Below are 14,799 nucleotides of genomic sequence, written 5' to 3'. Positions count from 1 at the left end.
TCTCAGAACTTTTAGTGGAAGAATGCTATCCTTTTTTGGATCAAGTATGCTATATTCTGTTGTTATAGGTGAGGTGAAATTGAACAAGGCAAAGTAATTCTGATATTAACGCAAAATAAATGTAGACAGAAGTCATCTTGTACATGTTCTTATCCCCTCCTGATGTGCCTTACCCTGTAGGACCTGAAGCTCTGGGTGAGACTCACTCCTGTGCATGAGACTTGTCATAGGGGAGCAGATGCAGCCACCTGGGAAACTTTGTTTTAACCTATGACCACACTGGCTCAACCACCCTGTATAGTCACCTCCTCAATAATTTCTCATTTTTTCTATATAAAAAGGACCACAAAGTCTTGGCTTACTATGAGTAATTCAGTTCACCCCATAATGATACAGTGAATTATATACTTTCCTAAACTTAATCATTCAAGATCTCACTTCCTTCCCTGCAGGCAAGAATCATTATATTTTACACATGGCTCCCAGCTGGTTTTCATTGAGGCCTTCAGAATCTATTTGAACACTGAGAGCTTTAAGAAGAACTGCTTTATCTTTCTCAGTCAACTTTTGTCATGGTACCATTAGGTCCTTTTGTTTTCAAAATTTTCAGTTTTGAAGGCAGAGAAAGGTCTTGTGTACATATTATAATTGTGCTTTGTGACTTGGCAAAAAGCTTTATTTTGAAGTTAATGTCTCTTTTGAATATATTTACAACTTCTTTCTTCATTACCATGTTCATGTCTGTTTATATACGTATATGTCATATTTTTGAGAGATTTCAGCAGTTAAATAAGAAGGAACATAGTGAATGTTTAACTATTTATGTCCTACCCATAACTTACTCATCAACTCTTCATTGTTGGATATGAGACTCCTTATTTAAAAGCTTTGTAAGTTAATAGGTACAATTATAGTAGCTACTCCATAAACATTTGATTAAATGAATACATTTTTTTTACTCTTTTAACCCAGAGCTGACTGATTTAAACATAATTCATTTTAGGTATGATAAGCACCTTGGATGAAGAAAGCCATCAGTTAGATGTAAATTAACCATTATTTTGAGTATAGATGTGCCAATGCATACTTCTTGTTGCTTTCATGGTAATGTTGCTGTTTGTGAACACTCCTATGAAGGTCCAGTAATGTATTACAAGCTGAGTTTTTCTCATTTAGGATGTGGATATATGATTATTTTCCCTTCTCTCTCTAATAGTAGCAGCAGTTTCCAGGTCCTACTGTATTTTCGACTAGATCTGATTGTGTGATTGTAGTTTGTTGTGAGGGCTTTTTATCACCATTCTAGCAGAATGCTGATGCCTTGCATGCTCCTAGCCCCGCCTCCCTCTCAGTTGTCATTTCTCGTCATTTCTCTCTAGCTTAGGGCTGTCCAGTAGTCCAGTAGTACTCTCTGTGATGATGAAAATGCTCTATATCTGTGCTGTACAATATAGTATTGCACAAGTGGCACAACTGAGCACTTGAAATGTAGCTACTAGGACTAAGGAACCGAGCTTTTTTATTTTTATTTTTTTAAGTTTTAATTAATTTAAATGTAAATGTAAATAGCCACATGTAGCTAGTGGCTACTGTATTGGGCAGCACAGTTCTAACATGCTGACTTCTCTGCTGTTTTTCAAATATAATGAGTACTTTCTTGCCTCCCAGCCTTTTTGCCTGCTGTTTCCTTTTTCTGGAATGCTCTTCATGGCTCAGCACTCACTCCCTTCAGCCCTCCTCTCTAAATCTGCCTCCTTTGGGAGCCTTCCTGAGTCACCTTATCTAAAACAACATCCCCTCCCTCCAATTTTTCTCCTTACACATTGTTCTATTATTGCTCATAGTATTTCTTACTACCTGATATTTTATTTGTGTTCTCTCTCCCCTGCTCTAGAGACTTTGTTCAATTATTTTGTATAGTCTTGCTCATAGAAGTCAACAGAACATAATATTTAAGGGCATGGGCTTTAAAATTAGAAGCCCAGTTCTGCTATTTACAAGGTATGTGCCTTCAACAAATTACCTACACTCTTGGAACTCCAGTTTTCCTATCACAAAATGAGGTAAAATACCTACTTCCGGCATTACTGTGAAATTTAAATAACATAAAATATATTTATAGCATTAACATCAGTGTTTGACTCATAGTAAGCTTCACATGAATGCTAACACCTATGATTACTAGTATTGTTATTATTGTTATTGAAGCTACTTAGATATTTCACTCTGGTGAAACCTAACTGTCATACTGAAAAATCAGCAACAGATGCTATGAAAATGAAAGAAGATTTAAATAAACCGGTTTTGTTACAGAAATTATCAGAAATCAATTCATTGACTAGATTAAGGTCAATTGTGATAGACAAAAATCCAAACCAAAATAGAGCTAGGATGAATTGGCAGGTTTCAGTATACAAAGGTGAAGAGTAAAAAGCAATGGATAGCTGTCTTTACAGAATGATATATTCCATTATTTGGGAAAGGCACGTGAAAAGAGATGTTGTACCTTAGAAGTAGACAAAAGTCAATTACTGGGCTCTTTTTTAAAATGTGCCTTTTAATTGACATATGATATAGTTTACATACAGTTGAATGCATAGATCTTAATTGTACAGCTTGATAATCTTTCAGACATGTACACAACCTTTTAAACAACACCCAAATCATTATGGAGAATATTTTCAACATCTCAGAAGGCTATCTCTCACCTTCTTTTACTAAATAAACCTCGAAGGTAGCCATTATGCTGACATCTATCCCTGTAGGTTTTTCCTATTTTTTCCTTCTTCTTACATATTTTCTAGTTTTTCCTACTCTTGACTCTTAACATAAATGGAATCATGACAATGTTTACTCTTTACATCTGACTTTTTTTACTCAACAATAAGTCTGTGATATTTATCTGCATTGGTGCAAATAGCAATAGTTAATTTTTTCTCACTCTTATATAAGTACACCACAATTTATTTATCTATTCTACTATTGACAGACACTTGGAGTGTTCCAGTTTGGAAATTTTATGATTACAACTGCTGTGAATATATGTTTTGGAGGTCATAAGCATTTGTTTCTTGTTTTATACAGTGTGTGTGTGTTTGGCTTTAGTAGGTGCTACCAATGGAGTTTTTTCCCCTCCCTCCACTGGGCCCATGTTATAAAGGGAAAAAGGATGAAGCTGGAAAGTTTATAGACTTGGGCAGTTTTACATAGATAGTTGGGGAAATGCTCAATTAAACTTAATAATTTAAAGAAAATCTGTGTATATGAAGAACTTGTTAGGAAAGAGCTTATCTCTTAAATTGAGAGACATTGTCTTGGTAATTGTGAATTTTATGACTTAAAAGAATTAATCATATTAGTTGTACATATGTGATACTTGGATACATGTATATAATGTGCAATGATCAAATCCAAGTAATTAGCATATCCATCACCTTAGGCATTTGTCATTTCTTTGTTTTGGGAACATTTAACATCCTCTCTTCTAGTTATTTGAAAATATATATGTATAACTATTATGGGCCAGTTAAAAATAAAAATTAAAAAAAAAATTTTAATTCTTCCCTGTGGAGTGGGGGATCTCATGGGAACTCATTCTTTTTTGAACTCATGAGGTCATAATGTATAATTTTTCACTGACTGATTCTTTATATGTGTACATCTTCCTTAAGAAGAGGTCTACATATTCATGAATAAGCATGCAATCATATGTACATGATAAATAAAAGAAGTATTTAATTGACAAAAAATATTAATCAGCCAGAAATATATGCCTGAACTGTCAAATGAACCTAGGAGTGGGACTGCTTATAGGTCCAACTATTAGGAATCAATAACATGACTCTCAGTACACTTGCTAGGGACAGAGACCAAACTTGATTTCTTCTAGTTAACAGGGAATTGAGAACATGCTCAGAGAAATTCAGACAGAGAAACTAAAATTTACTGAAGTGGGAGTTCAGAAACCTGTCCTGTGAAGAAGAGACTAAAAGAATTGACATTATTTAGTCAGGACGTAAGAAAGTGAATAAAAGATGACTTGATCCTGCCCTTTAGATGGAAGGATTTTAGAAGGTTTGGATTGATTTTCCTGTCTAGGAAAGACCGTCATATAAGCATTAGGCTCTACTTTATTTTTGCTAACAGTACTTATACCACTAGAGGAAGGCGCTGTATGATATTAAAAAGAATTCTTAGCAATTGACTGGAGATGAAGTTATGCAGGAAATTTCTTTAGCTAGAAATTGTCTAGAGACAATAATACTCTGCTTGGAATAGTTAGAACATTTTGGGGGAATGAAGATAGTTGGGACAGATGACTTTGGGAATCTTTTAATCTCAGATATTATGTATATTGTTATTGAAAGGAGGTTATAGCCAAAGAAAAATGTAAGTATAAAGGAAAAAGCTCAGCCCTTTTGGTTACTTGTCAGACAGTTTCACCTTAGAGATACTATTAAGTCATTTTATATTTTGACTGCTCTTTCGTTATCTGTTAGAAGATGCTAGAGAGATCACTTCTCCAAGTAGATACTGTCATACTGCCCAACCACCTGTATTTGTCTGACCAGAAACTATGTATTTCACTTTGTAAGTAATTTCTCTTGCTGTTACTTCTCTTGAGAAACATCTTCCTAATCTATCATGGGCAGTGACATTGTCATTGTCTTCTGGAAACCTACATTCTTGTACTAACAGCTACCTGTGTATGATTTACAGTTTAGAGGGTTCTCCTGAGATGCTGCATGTTTCCAGTTTGTTCTTGTTCCAAACAGCACCTTCATGAGGAACAGTCAGATTAAATTAGTTAATCCATATAAAATTCTTAGAACTTCCTGGCACAGAATAAACATTCAGTGAGTGGTTGCTATTATTATTGTTCTTTCTCTATTTCATGTTTGGCTTCTCTCTGTGTGTGTATGTATATGTGTGTATATATGTGTGTGTGTGTGTGTATAAAGAGTATATATATAGTATATATTTTCTTTATATATTGTATTAGTCTGTTTTTGTTGCTTATAACAAAACACCTGGATTCATAAAGAAAATCAAAACTTATTGCTTATAGTTTCTGAGGCTGGGAAATCCAAAGTCCATCTGTTGGTGGCATCAGTGACCCAGGGGTCTCACATTGCAAGATGGTGGAAGCAGAGAAAGCAGAGAGAGCAGACATAGGGAGCAAGAGAGACAGACTCTTCTCTTAAAGCCCTCAGAACCACACCCCTGACCACCATTTTTAATCCATTCACTACTGCAGGGTCCTACAATCCGATCACCTCTTCAAGGCTCCACCTTTCAATTACCATAATGGGATTTCCCACCCTCTTAACAGTCACAGTGAGGGCTAAGTTTCTAATACATAAAACTTGGGGGACAAAATTAAAGCTTGAAGGGGTTTTGGGGCGACATAGTCCAAGCCTGTGTGTGTGTGTGTGTGTGTGTCACTATTGCTCAGTTCTAAGAAATAACGGGAAGTGAAGTAGGCCAATTTGGTTGGACTTAAGGAGAAGAACAAATGCTATCATGCAGAAAGATTATAGTAACTTCAAAGTACAGTTTTGGAAAATCTCTTTAAATCTAACCAATGCACAATGGAAAACCCCTAAAGAACCAATCTAATTATTCAATTAAATGGGACCGTTAAATGCTGACTTTTACTACAGAAGGCAAGCATAATTTAGAAAATGGGGCATTTTAATTCTCTTTTGTTTTCCAATTAACTCAATTGCTCTAATAGGGAGTACTCGTGCTTGGGTATATGTTTTGTGAGTTTGTATTCTGTACATATTTTCAGTCTCTCCCTCTCACCAAAGACTAAGATTCTCACCTGTTGACACAAAGGTTTATTTATTACAGTCCTCATGTTGCCCAGATTGTGGCCTCAGAGCAAATATCTTCCTGCCATCAAAGCTGACCTGGGCAGCACAAGCCCACCATGCAGCTCTGCCTTCCCTGCCAGGGATAATTAGGATGTTGAAGTAACGGAGCTCTCACTTTTTTGCTGATGCCAGCTTACCACAACAGACCACATGAGTTTACTCTTAGTTAAAAGTGGTAAAGAAAATGCTAAGAACATTCATTTTAATTGGTCAACATTATATGGACTTTAGTGCCACTAAAGTTTTATAGTCCTGTGTTTGAGATTTCTTTCTGCCACCCGCTGTCAGCTTATTATGACAGATACTTGCTTTTGATTATTCTTTTGATTATTGATTATTATTTGAAAAGTTTAAACCTCTTTTGTTATATTTAGATAACAATTTCATCTGCCCTAATATCCATTAAATTATCTATAATAGACTGACATTTTCACATTGGTGGGTGGGAAAGTATTTTTGCATCATATGGCCCTCGAGACTGGGATGAATGGCAGAGATTTTTTTTTTTTTTTTTCCTTAAATGCTTGCTTTGATGCTTTTTTTTTTTTTTTTTTTTTTTTTTCCAATTAAAAAAATGGGTCCTATGAGCAGTGCATGGTGGTGGTAGGAATGGTGGTGAGGATGGTGGTACAAATGGTTCTTAAATGTAGCTAGACAGGCTTTCTTCTGCTTTGATTGAACTGATGCTTCCTGACTCTGGAAAATGTGTAATTTATTACTCTAATATGAAAAAGATTACATAAAATGTGAGAGAATGGTTAAAGGAGGAACATGTGTTTTTGAAAAGAGAATTCACTATTCTTAAAGGTCTTGGAAGCATCCAGGAAGTCAGGCACTGATCTGAATACAGGAAGTGTGGTTTGTCTTTGGAATCAACGTAACACATTTGAATGGGGACGATCCACGGCAGCCTTTTAATTCTTTTACTGTGACTGAAGTTGTAAGCTGTGAGCAGCGGCTAAGGTTCCTCAGCAGGACCGCACACTCCCTGTCCCCTCTCTGTGAAGTCCTTCTCACAGAGGCCTGTGATGAGAGCAGGGGACAAGCTCTTCTGACAATCTCCCCTGTATCTCTCTCTTTCTTTGTCAGACCGAAGAAGTTGAGACGTTACTATTAGAATGGGAAATTACTTCATGTTGAGAGATAATGTTGAAGAAGTAATTATGAAAATCACGAGTTAGCTTGCATAGCTAGGGTTTCATTTTGTTTTTTTAATGAGTAGAGAATAGGTAGAGATAAAAGAGAAATTATTTAAATTACAACAACTAGAAAACTTCAACATTAAGTTTTCAAAGTTTGACAAAAAATCCCGAAATTAGGAAGTATGAGCAAAACAGAGGATTATGTAGTTTAAGTGCTACAAAGAAGGTCCATCTATATCAGTATAAAATAGTTACTTAAAATTCGTAATTTAAGAAAGTTATATTTTTAAATTAATTTCAAAGTTTCTATACTTTTAAAAAACATTTTTTGATTAAAGATTAAAATCAGAACTAAAAGCAAATAAAGAAAAGTTGTTCCTATTTTCAAAGGATTGGTTTTCTAGCTCAAGTACCAACTATTCCTCTATAACACTCTACAAGTAATTAATTATGAGGCTGATCATAATAATGACTATCATTTATTGACTGTTTGCTCTAAGCCAGGGCGGGCAAACTATGACCCATGGGTCAAATCTAGTCTTACAGGAACACAGCCATGCTCATTGTTTATTTTGAATAGAGTTGAATAGTTGCAGCAGAGACTGTGTGGCCCTGCAAAGCCTAAAATATTTACCATCTGGCCTTTTACTGAAAAAGTTTGCCAATTCTTGACTTAAAACAAGCACTATTCTTCACATAGATTGTGCCATTCAATCCTTACAACATCCCTAGAAGTCAGTTTCTTATCCTTCCTCTGTAGATAATAAAATTGAGTCTTAAAGATGTTCAGTGACTAGCTCAAGATAACCAGCTAGCTAAGTTCAGGAGTCTGGCCTTGAATCCATGATGTCTGATTGCAGAGCCCACACTTCCCTTCTGTGTCCAGTTTCTTTGTCATTAGCCTTCAGAGAGGTGGCATATTCTGGTGGTTAAAGGTATGGAAGACTCTGAAGTCAGATGTCTTGAATTCAAATGATCTTGGGCAACAAACGACTTAACTCTTTATGCCACAGAATATAAATGTTGGCAGACATTACTATCATGAACTTCTTGTTTTGTAGATGAGATTCTAAATCTCCAGAATTGCTCTTGAAGCTTTCCAAAGACCTGACTTTACAAATGACTATTGCGTAACTCGCGCTGGGTAGATAACACGTATTTCAGAGGGCTGATGACTTTTGAAAGGTAAAATTGTAAGTTGAATGCTCATTTTTTTTTTCCTTTCAATTATCAGGTCCTTCATAGACAGCAGTCTCAGCCAGCCAAGGAGAGTTCCCCTCCCAGAGAAGAAGCGCCTCCCCCACCTCCTCCAACTGAAGACAGTTGTGCCAAAAAGCCGCGGTCTCGCACAAAGATCTCCTTGGAAGCCCTGGGGATCCTGCAAAGCTTTATTCATGATGTAGGCCTGTACCCTGACCAGGAAGCCATCCATACTCTTTCTGCCCAGCTGGATCTGCCCAAACACACCATCATCAAGTTCTTCCAGAACCAGCGGTACCACGTGAAGCACCACGGGAAGCTGAAGGAGCACCTGGGCTCTGCGGTGGACGTGGCCGAGTATAAGGACGAGGAGCTGCTGACAGAGTCGGAGGAGAACGACAGCGAGGAAGGCTCGGAGGAGATGTACAAAGTGGAGGCCGAGGAGGAAAACGCCGACAAGAGCAAGGCGGCGCCTGCAGAAGTTGACCAGAGATAATGTGAACTCCCACCAGGCGAAGCAATACATTGGTCCAAGGATTTTCTGTTTTAGTTTCCTTGACAAAGTTTTTTTTGCTTTATTTTATTTTTGTCTTTTTTATGTCTATTTGTTTTGGTTTTTTCTTACCCTTTTTGACATTTCTTTGTTGCACAGGATATCCCTACAGACTAAGTTCAGTATTTCCGAATCAGACATAGCCTTGGCAAAGACACTAAAGTGTTACACTTTTACAATTGACTGGATCATAGTGATTATAATCACAGGAGACTCCGCCTTCATTTCCTTGCACTTATAGAAGTTACATCAGGCAAGTTTCAGGATAAAAAGACCTACGAAATAAATGAAGGAAGCTACAAGTGTGTGTATATGTATATGTATATATCTCTATATTTACATATATATATTAAAATTGCATGGGACAGAGAACTTTACAATCCAAAAGAATAGACTGTGAAATGAGTTCTTAAAAAAAAGACTTGTTTATGTATTAAAAAACCACTTCACAGTGAGTCGCTTTGGCTTTTTGATAAACTGTGGCCTGCTCTCAGGGTGGGGTGACTATTTTTGAATTCCTATTTATTTTCTGTGTTTGTCCCTGATTTTTTTTCTTTATTTTAATTCTATGGCTTCCTATCTGGCAGCTTAATGGGTAATTTTTGAGGTATGTATTTAACAAAATAAATCGACACTGCCAAAAAAGAAAGAAGAGAAAAAGAGAGAGAGAGATAGAAAGAAAGGAGGAAAGTGAAAAAAAATCAGGGCACATTAAAATGGTACAAGTCAAATTACTCTTAAAGACACAATGCACACTTAGAATGACTCAATAAAATGACTCAATGTTCCGTTATTGAATTTGTCATTACTGTAGTGAACAGATGCATTTCTGTGGAATTCCAAATAAGTAAAACTGAAATTCAGTGCAGAGAAAACTTGTCCATTAGTACAGTCTTGATAAAATGACATTTTGATGTTGTATATGTGGAATTCATAGTATGAGCCACATTTTTTTGTGAATTTATTTACCTGCTTGTGGCTTCACATCTTAAAATTAATAAGCCTGCTCATTTAAAAGTTTGCTGTTGCTGTTTTTTTTTTTTTAATAGAAAATAATGTAAAGTTAGAAAAGAAGTTGCTGCCCAGTTAAAGGGGCTCCCTCTCAAATAAATCTCCATTCTTCCCTCTCCCAAAAGACATTTCTTATTTCTGTTTCACTTTGGGCTTCCTCATCTTCGTACACATTCCATCCCTATAACCAAACATTTTCAGTCCCTGATTTCACAGGCTTCCATCCCTTTCCCTGGTATGGCAGCCCTAATAAGAACCTGTTTTTGAATCATTGTGCAGCTCCAGGCAATAGAGTAAGTGAACCGATTTCAGTAGAATCACCTACTGGTCATAAAAGGAAACCTTGTGGCATTTACATACATAGCAATTACCTTACCTAAAGCAGAACTGATGCCAACTGGCTATTTAATGGAATGAGCATTAAAGCTGCAATCTACTATAGTTCTCTAAATCTTCAACTTCTTATCAGAAACACCAGTAGCATTACTTTCCACTTCTACCTATAGTAATTGCAAGAGGAGACCTCACCTTCTGGACTGGCCTAGTGAACCTAACCCATGCTTTAAAATGGCCATTAAACAGTCCCACATGGTTGGATTTCTTTTTTTTTTTTTTTTTTTTTTTTGAGTCGTGCTCTCATGCAACCTTGTCAAAGACCTCATGCAATATCACTTTGAAAGTTGTTTTCTGTTTACTACATAAACATTGTAATATAACTGTTAATACTATTTATATATTTGAAAGGTATAAAAGGTAGGAGTTAAAAAAAAAACACCTCTATGTGTAGATATTAACTCAGAACTTACAATATACAGGGAGAAGACATGTTGCAATACAAGCTAATTCTAGCTGCTCAGTAACCTCTGGAGTTTTTAAAGGGACATTTTCCTGTACTTTTTCAAATAATGATGTTTTAAAAATTATCTTGACATGAGTGTCATATACCTTTGCAAAAGGATGGTTGTTTGCAATTAAGCCTTGGGCCCATCCTTCCTTTTTCTGTAGTATGCTGCAGCTTTAATCAGAAAGTCCATGGTTGCTGCTTCCTGATCTCCGAGTTACTCTTTCCAAATTGTCTTCTTACACTGTTGCTGAAGGTCACTCTGTACACGTAATGTAAATTGATTTTGCCAAGCTCTTACAAGGTGGTTCACCTATTGATGGCATCCGCATTTGGTATCTTTTACACTTCAACCAAAAATTTATTAGGTATTTTTCAATGCTAAGTCTTGCCTTTTATTTTTTAATTTCACTGCCAAGTTTGCAGTGGTTCTAAGTGAATCTGTGGGCATTTTAGCCTGTGGTCTTGCCAGATCTTTGCGAATTACAATGCATATATGTCTATTTATTCAATATCTGTCATATAATATCTATTTGGAAGAAGAAACTTTCTCTTGTAGTGCCTCTTGACAAAGCACAATTTCCTGCCTTTTTTTTTTTTTTGTGAAATGAAAAAAACAAATTGTGTTTTATTGCGGTATCAACAATGTGAATAAGGATTAACATATTGTAAATGTTCTTTTTTCCATGTAAATCAACTATCTTTGTTATCACTAAGTGATAATTAATTTTTAACTTATGTGCATTGTTAGGCTGTTAGAATTTTTTGGTTGTTAAAATAAAGCGCATTCAATAAAAATGACTTCATTTGTCAAGTATTTTACTGGGCATCGCCTTCTTTCCCATTTAATTTTTCATGCAGAGTGAGACCTTGTGAGTCTAAGGAAAATCCGTACCCTTATTTTAGAAACAAGACAGGGGTACCCACAAGTACATATGTTTGAGTCCTGTACAATGCATAGATCTAATTGCACATGTGAATGAATGTATGTGTGTCTGTGTGTGTATGTAAACACACAGACTTACATCCTGGTGCTGGCAACTGGGAGAGTCATTTATCCACTCATTTTGTCATATACAAACAGAACTTAAATGTATAAAGTTATATTTATGGGCTTACTTTATTTTTCTAGTGAATATTTTCTGTTTATAATTAAAAAACCACAAATGACTGCGTGTCAGGAAACTTTTGGAGCACATATGTCCATGGTTAATGGACACAATAAAAGTCTTTTATATTTAGAGCTGGGGTACCATAATGTGTGCATAGAGCAATGCCGAAAGGATTGATGTATCTGAGAAATGTGTGAAAATGATTTTTTAGAAAGTGATTACAATGGAAAAAATTGCTCAAAAGGCTAAAGTTAATAAGAGCTAGTGCTTAGCTTCAGAACTGGCAAAGATAAAGTAAATTTAAAGTGATTTTGTTTTATTTTGATATTGTAATTGTTTTTCCCATTTTTTTTTCTTTTTTCATTTGTCTGCATTTGGTTGACATACAGATATAATTTGCCTCTCTTCCTCAATTTCACTTGCCTTTTTTCCCTTGATAATTAATAGCCTACGGTGGACCATGTAGGTATGTTTTAAGGACAGGTGGTGGAAAGTAGGTGTTTGCAGAGAGCCAGACAGCTGCAAAGCACAGAGTGCTGAAGGTTTTAAAGAGCAACTAGAGGCTCAACAAGGGTGAAACATGTTATTTATGCAAATATAAATGAATTCTGCCTTTGGGATAAAGACCAGGAAGAAAAAGCATTTGTGAGTTTATTTGACTTTTAGCACAAACAGCTTCCACATTCATGAGGGGGTGTTTTTAGGGGTCAAACTTCATCATAGGTAACAACTCAGAAGTGGGAGGCTCTACCCACAGATGGATTTGGCTTCTGCCTAGAAGGTGATTTTTGTGCTGGTGATTTCTATTCGCAAGAAAGCAAAGTAAGAAATTTCTTGAGTATACAGAAAGTCAGATTATGTGATTTCAGAGCCATTATTTCATGGGTTGAGTTTCAGCTCTTTTTTTCCCCCCTAGAGGACATATTTTTCTTTACACTGTTATTTCCTTTTCCGAAGAGTTTTAAATAAAGATTAAAAATTCTTCACATTCTTTCTAAAGGGCAGTCACGCCGTCAGTGAACATTTATTAAACATGTACTCTGTGCCAGACAGTTGGCTAGAAATTGCAGTGACAAAGAAAAATATGACTTAGTGCTCGCCCCTCAGAGAGCCTGTAACTTGTTGTAAAGGCACAATATAAAGCCAGAAAAAGTGAAATAGTTATATAAATGTCGTCTTCAGACAGAGATTTACCTGTTTAATGGGTGGTACAAATACATGCCCTGAATTAAGAGAAGTAAATAATTGTGAACTAGAATGGTCTTGGAAGGTGGATCATTTATGATTAGGTTTAGCTACATATAATAGCAAAAAATATCACAAGGTAATAATGACCCAAAGTAAGAGTTTATCTGTTTCTTACATAAAAGAAATTGCTGAGCTAAGCTGGCTTTGTAAAGGTGTCAGAGACAACACTTCTTCAAGCTTCCAGCTCCACTTTTTCCTGTGTTGATTCTTGTGTTCCCTCTTCTTCATGGTCTAAGACGATTGCTAGAGCTCTCACCATCACACCCACCTTCTAGACACCAGAATGGAAAAAGGAGTAAAAAATGACATACTCCCTTCCTTTTATGGAGACTTCTCCAAGTCCTATACCCGAATGCAAGGAAAGCAAATAAATGTTTTTAGTTGCCCCATTAATTCCAAAGAAGGGGGGAAGGTGTGTTATTGGAAGGCAGATAACAGCCTGTACCACAGAAGGCATCAAAGGAGCATGTTGAAAACAACAAGATAAGAAGAGGGCAAGGGAAGAGGCACATTTGCCCTGCTGCAACTCCCAGTATTTGGTACTTTGTGCCTCTTTCTCCTCCCCACCCTGAGTTCATTCTTGGCTAACTTTAAGGATCAGTTCAAGCATCACTTCGTCCAGTATGCCTTTCCTGATCTACTCTGACAATGTATTACAGTCCTTTTATATTCATGTAGCTCCTGAGGTATTCCCAGAACTTGTAGCATGTTGTTACTATGTTAAATACCTATTGTGCATGAGCCCTTGAAAACTGCAGCCAAATCCCAGTCATTGGGTTTCCCAGCACCTAGGACAGTGCCTAATACATAGTCAACACTGAAAAATACACTTTTTGATTGAATTATTTTTTTATTAAATATGTGAAAAAACAACATATTCAGAAACTTAGAGAAGTAGAAGACATACTGTAGCATGATTAGCAGACCAACGGTGACTCCGGAGGAGCAGGAAAAAGGAATCTAACATTGATGGAGCCTCTCCCAGGTCCGTTATCCCTTCTCGCCTTCACAACCACTCCTTGGAAGCATTCTCATACTCAGTTAACAGGGGAGAAAGGATCTTGGCCTAACTCTAGATCCCAAAATGGGTATATGTTCTTTTTCACATGTCATTTATTCAAGACACACGCTTTAGTGTTCACGTAATCTTTTATGATTTTTAGATCTTTCCAAATACCGAAAATTGGGAAACTGATTAAAATGATGCAATCAAGATGAAAAATTTAGATTGAAGTTAAGGGTGTTCATCCAAGTTCTCATAACGTTCTTAACATACTTATAAAATAAAGCACATACTTATAAAATAAAGGAACATTCAAAACTGTTCCTAAAATGATCCATCTTCCGGGACCATTCTAGCTCACAGATAACTGTTACTCCCTCCTCTGAATTCGTAGCGCTTGTCTGTACCACCCACTGAACAAATAGAGGACTGTTTGGAGACAGCCCTTGTGTGGCTATTTCACACCTCCTGGGTTACTATGATGAACTTTGGTAACTAAACTTGGCAGATGATATTAATAAGAAAAGCCCTGAACTTCGAAGGGAGTTTGAATCCAGAATATTTGAGTCCTAATGGTGGCTCCATCATTTCCTGGTTGTGTAATGTTGGGTGGATTACATCTTTGAGCCTGATATTCCTCATCTAAAAACTGGGGATAATAAATACCTGTCTAGAAATTCTCACAGGGTTATGGAGAATCCAATGATGTGAAGATCTTTGAAAACTGTAAAGCCTATGAAAATGTTACATGGTTGTCACCAGAAATTGCCAAATAGTGATCTAACATTCATTTTCATGAATTCCATTTTT

The 14,799-nt window shown here is 36.3% G+C and overlaps 1 protein-coding gene across 1 annotated transcript in view; it reads left to right on the top strand.

Annotated features, from left to right (window-relative positions):
- Window positions 1-8,717, top strand: part of SATB2 (SATB homeobox 2) — a 182,538-nt gene extending 173,821 nt beyond the window's left edge. The window contains exon 11 of the mRNA XM_063111484.1: window positions 8,256-8,717. Within this exon, the coding sequence (XP_062967554.1) occupies window positions 8,256-8,717 (462 nt within the window). The remainder of the gene's footprint in view (window positions 1-8,255) is intronic.
- Window positions 8,718-14,799: the final 6,082 nt, after the last annotated feature.

The sequence above is a fragment of the Cynocephalus volans genome, chromosome 1 (assembly GCF_027409185.1).
Source record: "Cynocephalus volans isolate mCynVol1 chromosome 1, mCynVol1.pri, whole genome shotgun sequence".
Lineage (NCBI taxonomy): Eukaryota > Metazoa > Chordata > Mammalia > Dermoptera > Cynocephalidae > Cynocephalus > Cynocephalus volans.
Note: the sequence above shows the minus strand (reverse complement) of the source record. Positions and strands in the feature narration are given on the sequence as shown.